Genomic DNA, 14,867 nt, shown 5'->3' with positions numbered 1-14,867 from the left:
TGCGAGCTTTAATTAAAGCCTACAAGCAATACGAATCGCAAACAAAACACGTGGAAAGTTAAAATGCTATTGTTTACATCCCAATCAAAATTGTAAAACAGCATAACTCATAGATTTTTTTTGCTAATTTAAAACCACGGATTAACATAATGTTAATATAGGAAATAGATACACATTATGTTTGTTTTATTTGAGAGTTAATCGCTTATTTGGACATGTGCTTGATGTCGTTCCAGGAAGACATTCCTATATGAAATAGTATCTGAATGCCTATAAATTTTTAGTTAAACAATTATCCTCTCCACTTACGAAAAACTAGTTTTGGAAATGCATTCAAAAATTGCTCGCATTGAAATTTATTTGGTTACTAATTAATGAGACTTAAAAATATCGTTATAACGAATAGTGATTTAAATGTTGGCTGTCATTGTTGCAATAGTGAGGTGGGAGCGTGCTATGATAGGTTTACTGCGCCATTGCGCAGCAAGGCTTGTTGCATTTGTAAACAATACAACTATCTCAAAGCCATACTTCTCAACGTTCTTTGAAGGAGGTATTCATTCGTTATTATTTTTTTATCCTAAAAGAAATTGGTGGTTTTTTATAAAAATGAGGTATTTATCTTTTTTTTTTGAGTTTTTCTTTCTTTTTTCTTTCGCGTTTGCATTTGACTTTGATGTAACTTCAGATGGTAAGTCTGCCAGTTGTCTCGCACCCAATTTGAATATATCTTATTAACCATATTTAAGATTCCATAAATAGTGCCTTGACTACCGTCACTGACGGAATGCTCAATTATTATCAAAGCACTTCTCATACATTTACAGCTTACTGGTGGATGACAGGAGCTGGCCTTAATTCAATGACAGACACTTATGCTGCAACTGGAAATACAACGCATCTTGACATGCTAATTAGTGCCCTTGTAGCGAATAAAGGCGACAATAACGATTATGCTCCTAATAGCGAAAAATTTGATTTGGGCAATGACGACCAAGGTATTTGGGGCCTCAGTGCTATGTCAGCTGCAGAAGTTAACATGACTACTGGTGATAGTTCTGCCTCTTTTACGGAATTGGCTCAAGCCGTGTTTAATGAAATTATGTCTAGGTGGGATACTAGTTCATGTGGTGGTGGTGTCCGCTGGCAAATATATTCTTTCAATAACGGTTATTCTTATAAGAACTCCATTAGTAATGGAATTCTTTTTCAGCTCGCTGCTCGTCTTGCACGTTATACTAACAACGATACCTATGTTGATCTTGCGCAAAAGGTTTGGGACTGGTCTACAACTGTGGGTTTTGTTGATTTAGACGATTATACTGTATATGACGGTGCTTCAGTAACTTCAAATTGTAGTTCTATTACGAATGAACAATGGAGTTACAATGTAGGTGTCTACCTTGCTGGCACTGCATTCTTATATAACTATACGAATGGCAGTTCTGTGTGGCAAACCCATATGGAAGGTTTAATGAATAAGGCACTTGATTATTATTTTACTTCTGACAAAATTATTTATGAACCTTCTTGTGAGCCAACTGAATCTTGCAATTCAGACCAGACTGCTTTTAAGGGAATGCTAGCTCGATTTCTTGGTTATACGATGCAGTTAGCTCCTTATACCGTTGAAACTATTCTGCCCTATATACAAAGCAGTGCAGAAGCTGCCGCCCTTGCTTGTAGTGGGGGATCTGATGGTGTCACTTGTGGTTACATGTGGTATTGGAATAACGGTACTTGGGACGATCATTATGGCCTTGGCGAGCAAATATCAGCTGTTGAAACTTTCCAAGCGCTTCTTGCACAACAAAGTGCTACAATTTTAACTTTAGATACCGGTGCATCTTCTGAATCCAATCCAGATGCAGGAACGGACGATGGTGATACCGTTACGATTACTCCAGCAACAAAGAGCGATAAAGGCTGGGCCGGATTTCTCACTTTTGCTTTTTCATTTGTTTTCCTTTTGTTTTCTATCTGGCTTTATTTTTGAGAATTTATTTGACGATAAGTTTAATATACAGCCGCATTTGCATTTTTATACCAAACCATTCCAAATTACTTTTGGTTAGAGGCAAACTTTGGTTTTTCTTCTTATTTTATTATTTATTTCTGTTGATTTAAGGTATTTACGATATTTAACTTTCTTTGAGCATCGTTTACTGAATTATGCCATGGTGGTTAGTACCACTTTATTTGATTGAAGGTTTTGACGTTGCAAAAAGCATCTTAAAAGTTTTGTTTAATATCCCATTGATCGCCTTTCCATCATTTGCATTTGGCAACTCTATTGGTCTGTGACTTGCTATTTCAACTTACATATTCATTTCATCTAATTTATAAGAGATCTTTGCATTCGTTTTTATTTGTCAATTTTGCATATTGTTACACTTTATTTCTTTGAATGTTATTAACATCTTTATGTTTGATACATTCCCCTATAGTCATTTAAGCTTTCTTTTTTTTTTAATCGAAAATTTTGTGCTTTAAATTTTTTTAGTCATATATTAACTCAAAATACAAAAGAAACGCTCTAAGTTATTTCTTATCACATAATATGTTTTAAAGAGTAAGATTTAACTATTATATATGTTAAAATGATCTACTTCGTATAGTATCGAATGCTCGGACAACTTTCACATGCATCGGAGCTCGACACTGTGGTACACCGTACTACTTTTGTGTCATCGTTCCTTCCGACAGCACATCACGATTTTTCACAAGCCATAAGTTAGAACTGTTCTGATTCATTCAAATCTTTAAAAATATTAAACAATCTTTTGTTGGCATACTGATTCGAAAATTTTCCATATTTTAATTTCAAAATTGGGAGAGTAGACGGACTTTGGTAACCCGTCCAGAACATTTGATATTCATCAAATACTTGGGTTTATTTCATGGTTTATTGTTTATTCAATTGGTTATTTTGTGGTATTAATTAAACTAATTATAATTTTGAATCTCCTCCTTCCCTCAAAGAAATTTACTTTGAAAATTTCTCTTCTTATCTACCATCCTCTTCTAATTAATACCTTTAATCTAATTAAACCGTAAAAATGAATATCTATAGTGTGGGCTTGTTTTATTTTTTTCTCGTTTTCATCGGAGCACAAGCTATGGATTTGGATATAACAGATTATCAATCTATTGATAATACCGTCAATATTATGATGAAAGACTTGATGAACTATTGGAATGCAAGCAGCCAGGCATTTGTTGCTTCATACTGGTGGGTTACTGGTGCTACTATGGGCGCTCTGCTTTATAACTATGAACTTTTTAATAATGACACATATGTCGATCTTATTTCTTCTTCTTTACTTTATAATGCTGGTAGCGGATTTGACTATCAGCCCTCGTTTGAATACTTTAATCTCGGAAATGATGATCAAGGCATGTGGGCTGCCGCTGCAATGGATGCAGCAGAGGCTAACTTTAGTCCCCCAAATTCAACAGAACATTCATGGTTGGAGTTAACGCAAGCGGCGTTTAATCGTATGTCCGGACGTTGGGATTCAAGCACGTGTGGTGGTGGTTTACGTTGGCAAGCTTTTGCTTGGTTGAATGGATATAGCTATAAAGCTTCAGTTAGTAATGCATTGCTCTTTCAACTAAGCTCTAGACTTGCTCGTTTTACAAACGAAAGTGTCTACTCGGACTGGGCTAACAAGATATGGGATTGGACCACCGACGTTGGATTTGTCAATACCACAACTTATGCTGTGTATGATGGCGCCGATACTTCGACGAATTGTACAACACTGGATCCATCTCAATGGTCTTACAACATAGGTATCTTTATGGTTGGCGCTGCATATATGTATAACTACACTGGAGAAACAGTATGGCGTGAACGGCTTGATGGCCTTATTAGCCATGCTACGTCTTACTTCTTTACTGATGATATAGCTTGGGACCCCCAATGTGAATACTTCGACGACTGTAATTCCGACCAAACTGCATTCAAGGGTATTTTTATGCAAAGTTTTGGAAATACCATTCGACTGGCTCCTTATACTTATGATACACTGTATCCACTAATTCAGACTAGTGCTGCTGCTGCTGCTAAGCAATGTTGTGGTGGTTACAGTGGTACTAGTTGCGGTATTTATTGGTTCTGGAACAATGGGACGTGGGATGATAATTATGGCGTTCAAGAGCAGTTTTCTGCTTTACAAGCCGTTCAGATGTTAATGATTGAATATGCTCCTGAAATAGCAACCCTTGCTAGCTCGACCGACAATCGATCTAACAGTACATATGCTTCTAACGTTGTGATTAACGATACCAATACAACGACAACAATAGTAGTTAAAGAAAAAGATCGTGGAGGAGCAGGATTTTTAACTTTCCTCTCTGCCATTTTCATTCTAGGAGCTTCAATATGGGCCCTTGTTGAGGACGAGGAGGGAAAGATACCGAGTCGAGGTAAAAAAGGCATTGCCATATCTTCATAGGTGTGCTTTCTACGTGCATCACGTTTCCGCTTAATACAATTTCCTGTCATTTCTCTGTTTTTTAAGCTGTTTACTCATTTTTAATATCTTTTAATTCCACATTAAACTCAAAAGCTACTGAGACTTTCTATTGATTTGGCTTTGTACATATATTAATCCTCCCGATGTTTTCAAATACATCTATCCGAATTTTTTTTAATTGCATTTCGTTTTATAATAAAATAGTTAATTCTCGAAAGTTAGCCAGATTAGTAGAGTATATTTAATTTTCGGTATTTCATAGTGGAATTTTTATTTTCTTTTTCTAGACCATAAGGAATACTTGCGTCTTTCAAATTAAACTACTTGTCTTTTTTTTAATATAGTTTTTGACGATACGGGGTAGAAAATCCGATGCACTATTAAACGTACGCATGTTGGAATAAAAATAATTGTGTGCATTAGAAACGAGAGCAAGCACAGTTAGAAATTAAAATGATATATGCGAATAGGTGGTCAACTGTGATACTAGATTTCCCATGTTAATCAGATAAGCAAATGGCTTCCAATTGTTTGTAAGCTTTCTCGACATCATCATTCACAATAAGAGCATCGAAATTTCCAGGCTTTTCGCTGTATTCAATTTCAGCACGCGCACGTTCAAGCCTTTGCAAAATAGCGGATTCATTTTCCGTACCGCGACCTCTAAGTCGAACTTCCAATTGCTCAATGCTAGGCGGTGCTAAGAAGACGTATTGGGCATCAATTGGGCTAGCCTTTACTTGAAGAACGCCTTGTAGATCAATGTCTAAGATAGCCTTCTTGTTAACAGCTTCCAATTCTTGAATAGCCATAATAGATGTACCATACATGTTACCAGAGAAGACAGCCCATTCAACAAACTTCTCTTCCGCGACAAGCTTTTGAAACTCTTCTTTGGTAACGAAATGATAATCTATCCCATCTTTTTCGCCTGCACGAGGAGTTCTGGTAGTGTGAGAAACGCTAAATCCAAGTTTATCGCCGTGATCTTTTAATAATCGCTTTAATAACGTAGATTTTCCCACACCAGAAGGACCGAAAACTACAACGGGTTTCAGTTTCAACGTGACCAATTTAGAGGCCACCGACGATGAAAGTTGGGGAGTCATGGTAAAAAGGATTGTAAAATTTTTTGCGAAAAACGCAAAATTTCAAACACGAAGAGTCCTAAAACTAAGATTTCAGCTCTTACCTCCAAGTCAAGGCTTATGGGTTTTAGACCAAAGCAAGTCACATAGAAGATCTGTTAATTTATAGTAAGCACTTTTGTGACTTGACCATTAAAAAACGGCTGTTTGCTAAAGTACCTTGGACTACCTTAGAAAAAAAAATTTTTTACATTTACACCTTTATGATTGCTAGTTGTACTCAATATATGATATTAATTGTTAAAGAACATAGCACAAATCATTTCTATAGTTTCTACGCTTTGAATTTTTTTTTTGAAGCTAATAATTTAACTATGCTGAGTGTTTTATTATTTTTTGTTATTCCGTTAAGCAATGACTTTGGAAATACATGCATAGCTTATAAACGTAAGTAGATTTAGTAATAAAATATAGTGAAATAATTACCAATTAACAAAGCTGTTGAGTATGCGTCTAATTCGAGTATTGAGCGATAAAAAAAATAATTGAAGTAGCCCAACAACCATTATAACTATGATCTAACGTTAATATTTTTTAAATAACTCATACTATTTAAATATCACTTAACTTACTCATGTGTATAATTAAGAGGCTTTGGTGGTTTAGTGGTATAATGAATCGTTGCCATCGATTCGACCCGGGTTCGATTCCCGGCCAAAGCATACGATTTTACGATCTGAACTTACTTTTTTCATAAACACAAATTTGTAAATCAATTGCGACTAACGTTTACGTAGATGAATGTACAGAAGGCTGCAAAACTCTCAACTTCCTTACTGAATGATCTTGCTCTGAAGTTTCGTGAAATAAACAAAGAAAAGTTTGAACTCATTTGATTAACTTTTACCATTATAATTTGCTATATACATTATTATCTTACATCCATAAATACAATAAAAGTTTGCTTTATTACAATAGTACGGTATTCCTGCTACTTCTTAGTTTCTTCCACCATACTTTTCTAACACAGTATTGTAAGGAGTCAACTTTACCCCCACATCCTTCGACGAGACTAAGTGGATGTCTTAGTAAAAGTTGAGCTAAAAGATGTCAAATGAGGAATCTTTTACAGAAAAGCCATTGAAAAAACGTTCCCGGGCTCATAGACTTGGTGACCCTAGATTCTATTGCACTTATCCTGATTGCCCAAAGTCGTTCACTAGAAAAGAGCATTTACGACGCCATGAGCGTACTCGTAAGAAAGATATGCTTTGACTAAATTAAATTTAACTTATTTAGATGAGAATGTCAAAGCTTTCTCCTGTTCATTTTGCAACCGCGCATTTGCTAGAAGCGATGTGTTAAATCGTCATGTTCAGCAAATGCATCTTCAAAAACAAAATCTAAGTGAAAGACGTATGTTAAATGCTTCCTGCTTTCTTGGTTTCTGTGTGCTTGCTCATGATTATGTCAACTTGATCAATGCAAGACATTTCATGATTGAACATTTCCTGTCTTTATTCGCATTCTGTCGTACAATTTTATTCAGCTTATTAACGAGTTTTCTTCTAGTGCCACCTCCTCAGTTCTTTCACAGCGAGGCAGGTGAGAGACCTACTCCTAGTGTTGGTGCTCCTAGCAGTCTCGCTAGTAGCATGGATAGTGTCAGGGTCGCGCCTTCAATGCTTGCTGCTTCTCATCAAATTGTTCCACAATACTCTGAGAATAATCCTCGAGTTTCCAATGAACCTCCTCGTGTTACAATTGAAAATGCATCCCTTAAACCATTTTCGGGATATATTAAATCTCATATGTCTACATCTAACTTTTTAAATGGTGAGCCTGATTTAAATGTAAATGTTGATCTTTCGCCTTTTCCAAACTTACCAGCTACTGTCCCAATTACACAAGCAGCGTCCACCGCCAATGCTTTTCAACAACCCTCAAATCAATTTCAAACGCAAAAATTACCTTCAGGACTTGATACAAGGCCTGTATCCTCGTACCCAGATGAATTAACTCAACTTGAGTCTAATCCTGATTCATTTTCTCGACTGGACTTACAGGGAGATTGTACTTGTATTTTTAAAAATAGATCTTCCATCGCCTCCTCTAGGACTATGGATGATGTCGTCCGTTGGTTATTCTCATCTGGTAAAAGACGACAAAAATACGAATCAAGTTACCCTTATCAAACCCAGTCAAATCAGATACCTTCTCAGGATCAGTATTCCGATACTGACAGTAATTTTTTGAGCTACTATTTTTCTGCAAGTGTATGTCCTTCTTTCCTATTTTGTATATTGTTCTGCTAACTGATTCATTTAGGGCCCAATGTATGTTCCTCAGAAATGTCCTGCTACCGTTTACAACAATTTGTTAAATTTTTTGGAGGTATAGATTTACTATTTTATTAATACTAATAAACATAGGGTTCCTTTCATTTGCAGCCTAATTTCCTTGCAATGTTTACTTTGGAATCGGTCAGCTCCTGGTTAAATGCTTACTGGTCTATGTTTCATGTGCGATGGCCCATTTTGCATAGGGGAACTTTTCAAATAACACAGGCTCCTTTAGATTTACTTTTGAGCATGATAACTTTGGGTATGCACTCTTCTAATGACCTTTCCATTCGTTCGTTGGCGGTTGAAATTCATACCACACTTCGGTATAACATCTACCAGGTTTGTTATTCACTGATGTATTAAATTTCTAATCTTCCTTTAGAAACAAGAATTTGGGCCTCCTGTTTCCCTGTGGGTCTATCAAGCTTTATTTTTGATACAAGTCTTTGAATTATTTACTAGTAATCTCAAACAACACCGGCTTGCCCAGATGTTCCACCCTGTTTTAATTGAGGTAATCATATTATAAATAATATATGCTAGAGGCTAACTTATTAAGGCCATGCGTCAAGCGATTCCATCTGATGCGCTCACCGTCCGGTCAGAGACATTTGGAGAATCGAATACTCCCTTAACCTTGCAACAATGGCACAAATGGATTACTCGGGAGTCTGTGAAAAGGTAAGATTTTTGTATTTTTTTGTACTTACAACGGTTAGGATTGCTTTTTTTGTATTTGCATTGGATTCTACGAGCACTCTTGTATTCGGAAATCAGCCTTTGCTTTATGTTACTGATGTTTCCATGCCATTGTTAGCTGAGGAGCATCACTGGGAAGCCGAAAATTTTGAAGTTTGGGCCGCCCAAAAACCTACGATAGAGCCCCCAACCATTCTTCATATGCTGAAAGCATTTGTACAATGTGAACAATGTGAATCACCATTACCTAAACTATCACCATGGAATATGTTGCTTCTTCTTCATGGGTTGCTATCGGTTGACATTTCTTTGAAACAAAAAAAATTTGGTAAGTGCAGAAACCATTTTCTCTACTTTTAAAACTAACATTCCAAACATAGTACCCGGAATGAAATTGAGTAAACGCGAAATTGATGGCTGGTGCTCTCTTGTTTTTGAAGCATATCAAAAATGGAACAGATGTTATTATAGCATTTTTCTGAATAACAATATCTTACCTTTTGGTCATCCTTTCGTTAAGGAGTGCAGATCACTTTATAATTTAGCATGCATCTACTCAAAGACCCGTCTAACCTATTTACAGGCTTTTGCCAAAGCTGTCACCGATCCGGTAGATGGTTCTGTAACCTCAAAAACTGTTGCACCGTTACGATATGTAAAAATATGGGCGAATACTGAGAATGCGCGATATTCCACTTCTAATGCACTTGAGATATTAGATATGCTTTTAAGAGAAAAAATAGAGTCAGCTCCTCGTTATGATACTCTAATTTATCATTCTTGGTGTTATTATGTTGCTGCTCTTGTTTTATGGTCGATTGGCTTTGCCTTGGATGAAGAAAATAAGAAAACAGAAGAAGTCACTAATTTGCACTCCCAAATGAGTCGTTATGTTACAAAAGTACGCCAAGCTCTAGAACAAGGAGAGCCTTTATTTGCTGTCGTTGAAAAAAGCAAAAACCCAATAATTCTCCATGTCGTACTACAGGCGTTGGATGTATTCCCTTGGGACCTTTGTAAGTAATCACCAAATCCAGTTTATTCGTGTATACTAATTAACCAGTGGGCGAACATAAAAAAATCATACAACAATTATTATCCAAGGGAAATGATTAAATTATAAACTGAGGTAAATTTTATTTAATGCCGATTATAAATCTACTCGAAGTTATAGCAGCTTATGACATCTTATTAAATATTTCTGGAATAAAAAATTAATTATTAAACTCAGGTAACCTTTTTATGTATTTTTTGCTTAATTTTCTTACTTGATTGAATTATTTGAACGTTACTTGCCAATATTGCTAAAGTTTTCTTAGTTACAATTTTTTAGAAGTCAGTAAGTTCTCAAATTATCTTTAACGACAACTAGTGACAAGTATCTAAATACACTAAATTCTTAGAAATAAAAGCAGTAACTATTAAACCGCTAACCATTAACCAAAGTAGTTGGATTGTAAATTTAATAATTCTAATATGCATTTTTTATAATATATTTACTGTCAAACTACGACTAAATCTAATATTCGATTCATAAGTACATATCTATGGAATACCAATAACGAACAATTCGTTACTATAAAAATAAATCGCGTAAACACAATTTCGAATCCGACGCTACGACAATGGATATAAAAGATGAAAAGGCTTTGACAATAGAAAAAGCTTGTACTATTAATGTCTTTGCTCCATTTGTAAGAAATGTTACAGCAGAAGATGAAAAGGCGGTAACCAACAAGAAACACATAAACTCTAGCGCTACCGTTCATGTTTTTCACGGAGTCGTAAATAGGACATTTAAAACCAAGGGTAATACCGTTGGTCTACCGAAGTCATTTTCTAAAGCTGTTATTGAAACTCTGTCATATAAACCTTTCGCGCCAATTTGCATTCATTCCAGGAGTGACGAAGTTGTTAATGGGTTCCCACTTATTTACTTCCCTGAAGACCTAGCCAGCCATGATATCTCTGGAAAAGATTGGAAATCTTTTATACACGATGTTAACATGGCCTGCTCATTTAGTGATGTAGCCTTAATGGGACTTGACCAAATTTTAAATTTGGTATCTTTTGGACTTTCTGCCTATGTTATCAGCTATTATGTTGAAAAGTATGTCGATAAAGCAAAATTTCCTATCATTAAAGGATTTATAGAGATGTGGAACCGAAAATTCTTTAACCCAAGAAAAACTCACGTGTATTTTATTAATTCAGACGAAGTAGCTGAGCAAAGGGCGGTTTCCATTAAGGCATATCAGCAAGGAAAGGGAACAAAAGGTTTATTCTCTAAATTCAATGCTCAAAGGGAATGGAAAAAGCAGCATCAGGATATTTCTTCGACCCAGCATTCTCGCTTACTCCTTATTTCCTTATGAAGCCTTCAATCAAATAAGTGAAATATCATTTGAAAACGGAAGCAACTTTCAAATTTTTTTAGTGATTATATTATTATACAAATTTCCAAATTGCCCTGCATTTGCTCTTTTACTAATTTTGACAGAATGTTTGTCCACTTCTTTAATGCGTTTTTCGATAACAATGACTAGCTTTATTCATGCAAACAAAAAAGGGTATATGAATAGTAAATATAACAATACAAGCTTGTAAACAGGTTAAATTAATTTATTGTACATAATATGATATTTGAAATGAAGATAGTCTAAAGAATATTTTAAAGAATGTAAAAAGGAAAGAATGAAAACAAATACTCAATCACCGACAATTGATTAAGCTTGAACTTCCACAGCTGTTTCAAGGGTTTTGGGTTGTTGAATTTCAGCAGTATACTCCTTAACACATTTTTGAACAGAAGAAAGTAATTCTTCTTTTCTTTTGCCCGATATCCAACTGCCGTTGATAGCAGCATTAGCAATAAAAACCCATTCCTTAACTGTTAAGTTAAAATGTTTTTGGATAGCAAAATAGTTCTCCAAGGTGTAACCGCCAAAATAAGCTGGATCATCGCAGTTAATAGAAAATGGAACGCCCGCTTCCAAAAATTCCCGTACAGGTAACTCGGCAATAGAATTGACACAACGAAGTTTTAAGTTGGAAAGAGGGCACATGGTGAGCATGATATTTTCTTCTGCAACTCGCTTCATTAACTCTTTGTCTTCTACTAAACGGATACCATGATCAATCCTTTGTAAACTAAGATTATCAAGTCCAGAACGAATATAAGATGGATCACCTTCTTCACCTGCGTGTCCTGTTCTGCGGATTCCTTTTTCGGCTGCTAATTTATAAACTTCCTGAAACAGTTCTGGTGGAAAATCAACCTCAGAAGAATCTAAACCTACACCTGCAACAATTCCATTCTCAAAGTCGTTTCTTTTAAGGGCCTCCGCAAAAGTTTCATGGGCTGCTTCAGAAGGCAAGTGACGCAGAAAGCACATAATAAGATTAGTAGACATTCCAAAGTCTCTATTTGCGCGCTCACAAGCTGCTGAAAATCCACTAACTACAACATCGTAAGAAATCCCTCGGCTCGTATGTGTTTGGGGATCGAAAAAGACCTCAGCATGATGAACTCCTTGTGAATGAGCGATAGAAAAATATTCATAGGCGAGTGCTTCAAAATCAGAGGCCTCAATCAACACAGACACAGCAATGTAATAATAGCGTAAGAAGTCATCTAAGCATCCAAAATGCTCATAGCTGGCTAACAAAGTACTCGGAGTCGTGTACGCAGCATCATCACTAGGAAGAGTTATCCCGTTTTTCTTAGCTAAACGAAATACCAAATCTGGAGAAAGACAACCTTCTAAATGCACATGATGCTCGCATTTTGGCAGCTTTCTAATGAAATTGTAAATAGGTAGATTGCTCATTGTATACCTGCTTATAAAAAGTGAATGATTTGAGTTAAATTAGCCCGTTATATATATACATTTATTATTTTTTTTTTCAACTAATAAAAAAAGTTTTCCTCGATATCACCCACAATATCGCTCCATCCGTTACACCGGGATGCCTCGGTAAAATTTTTTTGCAAAGGGGAGCAGCAACACTCTTGACAACTTCTGCACTTTTTTAACAAAAGGACAAATTGCTAGCTATTTAAAAATCGGTCTTCTTAGAAAATACACCATTTTTATTACACGTGTTGAAGACGGTTTGTGATTCTCAAATCCGGAAAACTTGTTAAAAAAAATCATCTTTTGACGCATTAAATAATATTCTTCAAGGCAGGCTCACTATTTTTTATATAATCAATTTTTAAAGCACTATTTTAGATCGTGATAAAACAAATTACAGAACTCATACATGCTTATCACAAAAATTTAAAAATGGCGAGGACATAAGTTATTTGATAAATTTAATACTCTATTCTGATACATATACAATATATACACATATGTTGTAGTAATAAAAATTCATAAAAAACAGACTATCGTATATATAATTTCTCATTCCGTCATATCACAATATACCTTCACATAACCATCTTCTTTATAAAAAAGTTTGTTGTAGGCATCAGGTAAATCGTCAAATTTGATCTTGTTTGTTACCATCCATCTGGGATCGATCTTTCCGGAGCGTATGTTGTCAATAACATATCCAAAATAATTTTGGCAAGGACATTGACCTGATCGGATAGTCAAGTGCTTCATCACGACATGGCCAATTGGAAACTGATTACTCGTCCCAACATAGTCAGCAATAATAGAAACGTGGCCGTATTTTCGAACAGCATTTAAACACTCAGTAATCATGTCTGGTGAATCTGTCTCAAGGCCGACAGCACGCTCAACTTTATGCAAAATACTAGTAGAAAACCGGAAACCGGAAGCTTCAATGGCACAGTCAACTCCATTAGAAACCAATTCCATAATTTTCTTTGGGACATCACTAACCTCGTTTCGATCAATGACTGTAAAACCAAACTTCTGGCGAGCTAACTCAATTCTTTCAGGAACAACCTCAATTCCGATCACTTTACTAGCACCAAGAATTTGAGCCCAACGACCTGCATAAAGACCTATGGGACCCATACCCCAAATTGCTACGGTATCACCCTTTTTTACTTCTCCCAACGTGCATGCATGGAGGGATGTACATAAAACGTCCGACATGAAAAGCCCTTCACTATCGGGGATATCATCAGGAAGCTTACAGCAGTTAATTTCTGCAAATGGCACACGAATATACTCAGCTTGACAGCCAGGCACGTCTCCAAGTAGTTTAGTGTAACCAAAAATAGCAGAATGATGGCTTCCATAGTTAACATCCATTAACTTGGAATCATTGGTCGTGTCACATGCAGCATATTCGTGACGTTTACAGAAACTGCATTGGCCACAAGCCAGATCAAAGGCTATAACAACTCGATCTCCAATCTCTAGATTATTTACTTCATCTCCCTTCTCAGCAACAATCCCACATGATTCATGGCCCAATATAGCTCCTTTTTCGATACCAGGCATTTCTCCTGAGAAAATGTGCGAGTCCGATCCAGAGCATATGGTGCATGCGGTAGTTTTTACAATCACATCTTTAGGATGGGTGATGGTTGGTTTGGGAACTTCCGCAATCTTCACATTTAAAGGACCATCCCAAACACAAGCCTTCATCGTGGCTCCAGATGGATCGGGCTTTGGCTGAGTACTTCCCTCAGACACCTCTCGGTGTCCAAGTTGTTTGTCCATAATATTTGTTTTCAAATTGGTTAGATATTCCATTTCGAATCGCTTTACCACAAATGTCTTTCAAAAGCGACAGGAATCTTGGGTCAATTTAAACAAAAATGTTCGTAATTTAGCAATTCTTTTGGCCGACGTGGATAATATAAAAAATACCAAGACGCCACATCGCTTTTAATATCATCATTCTCATTTCAACTTTAACCTGTGGCTAATAGCACTTTGTCATAGTTACCTGTTAAACAAATTGCATCACCCAGAAAAATTAATGTGTTGAAATGTACCTATAGAGAAACACAAGAAATAGATGTTCAGACTATGTTAAATTCTGGAGACCCTTGTTAAACCTCTCTTAACGCAGGTAGTATAGCACTATTCGCTTTCAAGATTAGTTTGTGGTGGTAGGTTACAATTCCTGGTGTTGTCAAATTTGAAACTTGGTATTCGTAAGTAAAAAAAAAATAAAATAAAATTTAAATACAAACTATAAACAACCTAATCTTATAGTCTTTGCAAGAGAGTTTTTACTCATGGATGCCTTGTTATGTTACAGTAAATTCAAACATCAGTTTGTCAAATTATCGCAAACACATTGATGAAACATCCATGAAT

The 14,867-nt window shown here is 36.0% G+C and overlaps 7 protein-coding genes, 8 long non-coding RNA genes and 1 other non-coding gene across 17 annotated transcripts; 8 read left to right on the top strand and 8 right to left on the bottom strand.

Moving 5' to 3' along the window:
- Nucleotides 1–325: 325 nt before the first annotated feature.
- On the bottom strand, nucleotides 326–2,243 carry SPOM_SPNCRNA.1323. The gene has a single exon (NR_150196.1). It is a non-coding gene; the product is annotated as a non-coding RNA (long non-coding RNA).
- On the top strand, nucleotides 547–2,694 carry dfg502 (mannan endo-1,6-alpha-mannosidase). Its single transcript, NM_001020982.3, has 2 exons — nucleotides 547–691; nucleotides 750–2,694. The coding sequence occupies exons 1-2, from the start codon at nucleotides 610–612 to the stop codon at nucleotides 1,994–1,996; spliced, it is 1,329 nt and encodes a 442-aa protein (NP_595076.2). The 5' UTR covers nucleotides 547–609; the 3' UTR covers nucleotides 1,997–2,694.
- Nucleotides 2,695–2,699: 5 nt separating this feature from the next.
- Nucleotides 2,700–4,770, top strand: dfg501 (mannan endo-1,6-alpha-mannosidase). The gene has a single exon (NM_001020981.3). The coding sequence runs from the start codon at nucleotides 3,060–3,062 to the stop codon at nucleotides 4,458–4,460; it is 1,401 nt and encodes a 466-aa protein (NP_595075.1). The 5' UTR covers nucleotides 2,700–3,059; the 3' UTR covers nucleotides 4,461–4,770.
- Nucleotides 3,356–4,212, bottom strand: SPOM_SPNCRNA.4599. Its single transcript, NR_193958.1, has one exon. It is a non-coding gene; the product is annotated as a non-coding RNA (long non-coding RNA).
- On the bottom strand, nucleotides 4,757–5,703 carry guk1 (guanylate kinase). The gene has a single exon (NM_001020980.3). The coding sequence runs from the start codon at nucleotides 5,588–5,590 to the stop codon at nucleotides 4,982–4,984; it is 609 nt and encodes a 202-aa protein (NP_595074.1). The 5' UTR covers nucleotides 5,591–5,703; the 3' UTR covers nucleotides 4,757–4,981.
- SPOM_SPNCRNA.1322 lies at nucleotides 5,091–5,854 on the top strand. Its single transcript, NR_150195.1, has one exon. It is a non-coding gene; the product is annotated as a non-coding RNA (long non-coding RNA).
- A 366-nt stretch (nucleotides 5,855–6,220) lies between these two features.
- SPOM_SPBTRNAGLY.03 lies at nucleotides 6,221–6,291 on the top strand. Its single transcript has one exon. It is a non-coding gene; the product is annotated as a tRNA-Gly (tRNA).
- Nucleotides 6,292–6,552: 261 nt separating this feature from the next.
- Nucleotides 6,553–7,324, bottom strand: SPOM_SPNCRNA.4598. Its single transcript, NR_193957.1, has one exon. It is a non-coding gene; the product is annotated as a non-coding RNA (long non-coding RNA).
- On the top strand, nucleotides 6,657–9,816 carry zas1 (transcription regulator Zas1; the record flags this gene model as incomplete). Of its 2 annotated transcripts, NM_001431008.1 has the most annotated exons (10): nucleotides 6,657–6,824; nucleotides 6,869–6,985; nucleotides 7,142–7,845; nucleotides 7,898–7,963; nucleotides 8,002–8,253; nucleotides 8,297–8,428; nucleotides 8,474–8,595; nucleotides 8,634–8,941; nucleotides 8,994–9,629; nucleotides 9,677–9,816. In NM_001431008.1, 10 exons carry the CDS (start codon nucleotides 6,677–6,679, stop codon nucleotides 9,727–9,729), a joined length of 2,538 nt encoding a protein of 845 aa, NP_001417955.1. The 2 variants fall into 2 exon arrangements, with proteins under 2 accessions (NP_001417955.1, NP_001420357.1); NM_001433428.1 differs by having other exon boundaries at nucleotides 6,677–6,824; nucleotides 6,869–7,845; nucleotides 9,677–9,729.
- On the bottom strand, nucleotides 8,416–9,734 carry SPOM_SPNCRNA.1321. Its single transcript, NR_150194.1, has one exon. It is a non-coding gene; the product is annotated as a non-coding RNA (long non-coding RNA).
- A 378-nt stretch (nucleotides 9,817–10,194) lies between the features above and the next one.
- SPOM_SPNCRNA.4597 lies at nucleotides 10,195–10,649 on the bottom strand. Its single transcript, NR_193956.1, has one exon. It is a non-coding gene; the product is annotated as a non-coding RNA (long non-coding RNA).
- Nucleotides 10,227–11,203, top strand: SPOM_SPBC1198.03C (uncharacterized protein). Its single transcript, NM_001020978.3, has one exon. It carries the CDS (start codon nucleotides 10,239–10,241, stop codon nucleotides 10,986–10,988), a length of 750 nt encoding a protein of 249 aa, NP_595072.1. The 5' UTR covers nucleotides 10,227–10,238; the 3' UTR covers nucleotides 10,989–11,203.
- dea2 (adenine deaminase Dea2) lies at nucleotides 11,150–12,469 on the bottom strand. The gene has a single exon (NM_001020977.3). The coding sequence runs from the start codon at nucleotides 12,441–12,443 to the stop codon at nucleotides 11,340–11,342; it is 1,104 nt and encodes a 367-aa protein (NP_595071.1). The 5' UTR covers nucleotides 12,444–12,469; the 3' UTR covers nucleotides 11,150–11,339.
- On the top strand, nucleotides 11,838–12,539 carry SPOM_SPNCRNA.4596. The gene has a single exon (NR_193955.1). It is a non-coding gene; the product is annotated as a non-coding RNA (long non-coding RNA).
- Nucleotides 12,540–12,929: 390 nt separating this feature from the next.
- On the top strand, nucleotides 12,930–14,569 carry SPOM_SPNCRNA.1320. The gene has a single exon (NR_150193.1). It is a non-coding gene; the product is annotated as a non-coding RNA (long non-coding RNA).
- fmd2 (glutathione-dependent formaldehyde dehydrogenase) lies at nucleotides 12,970–14,658 on the bottom strand. Its single transcript, NM_001020976.3, has one exon. The coding sequence runs from the start codon at nucleotides 14,292–14,294 to the stop codon at nucleotides 13,023–13,025; it is 1,272 nt and encodes a 423-aa protein (NP_595070.1). The 5' UTR covers nucleotides 14,295–14,658; the 3' UTR covers nucleotides 12,970–13,022.
- Between the last annotated feature and the right edge of the window lie 209 nt (nucleotides 14,659–14,867).

The sequence above is a fragment of the Schizosaccharomyces pombe genome (assembly GCF_000002945.2).
Source record: "Schizosaccharomyces pombe strain 972h- genome assembly, chromosome: II".
Classification (NCBI taxonomy): Eukaryota; Fungi; Ascomycota; class Schizosaccharomycetes; order Schizosaccharomycetales; family Schizosaccharomycetaceae; genus Schizosaccharomyces; species Schizosaccharomyces pombe.
This window is presented reverse-complemented; position numbering and strand designations above follow the sequence as displayed.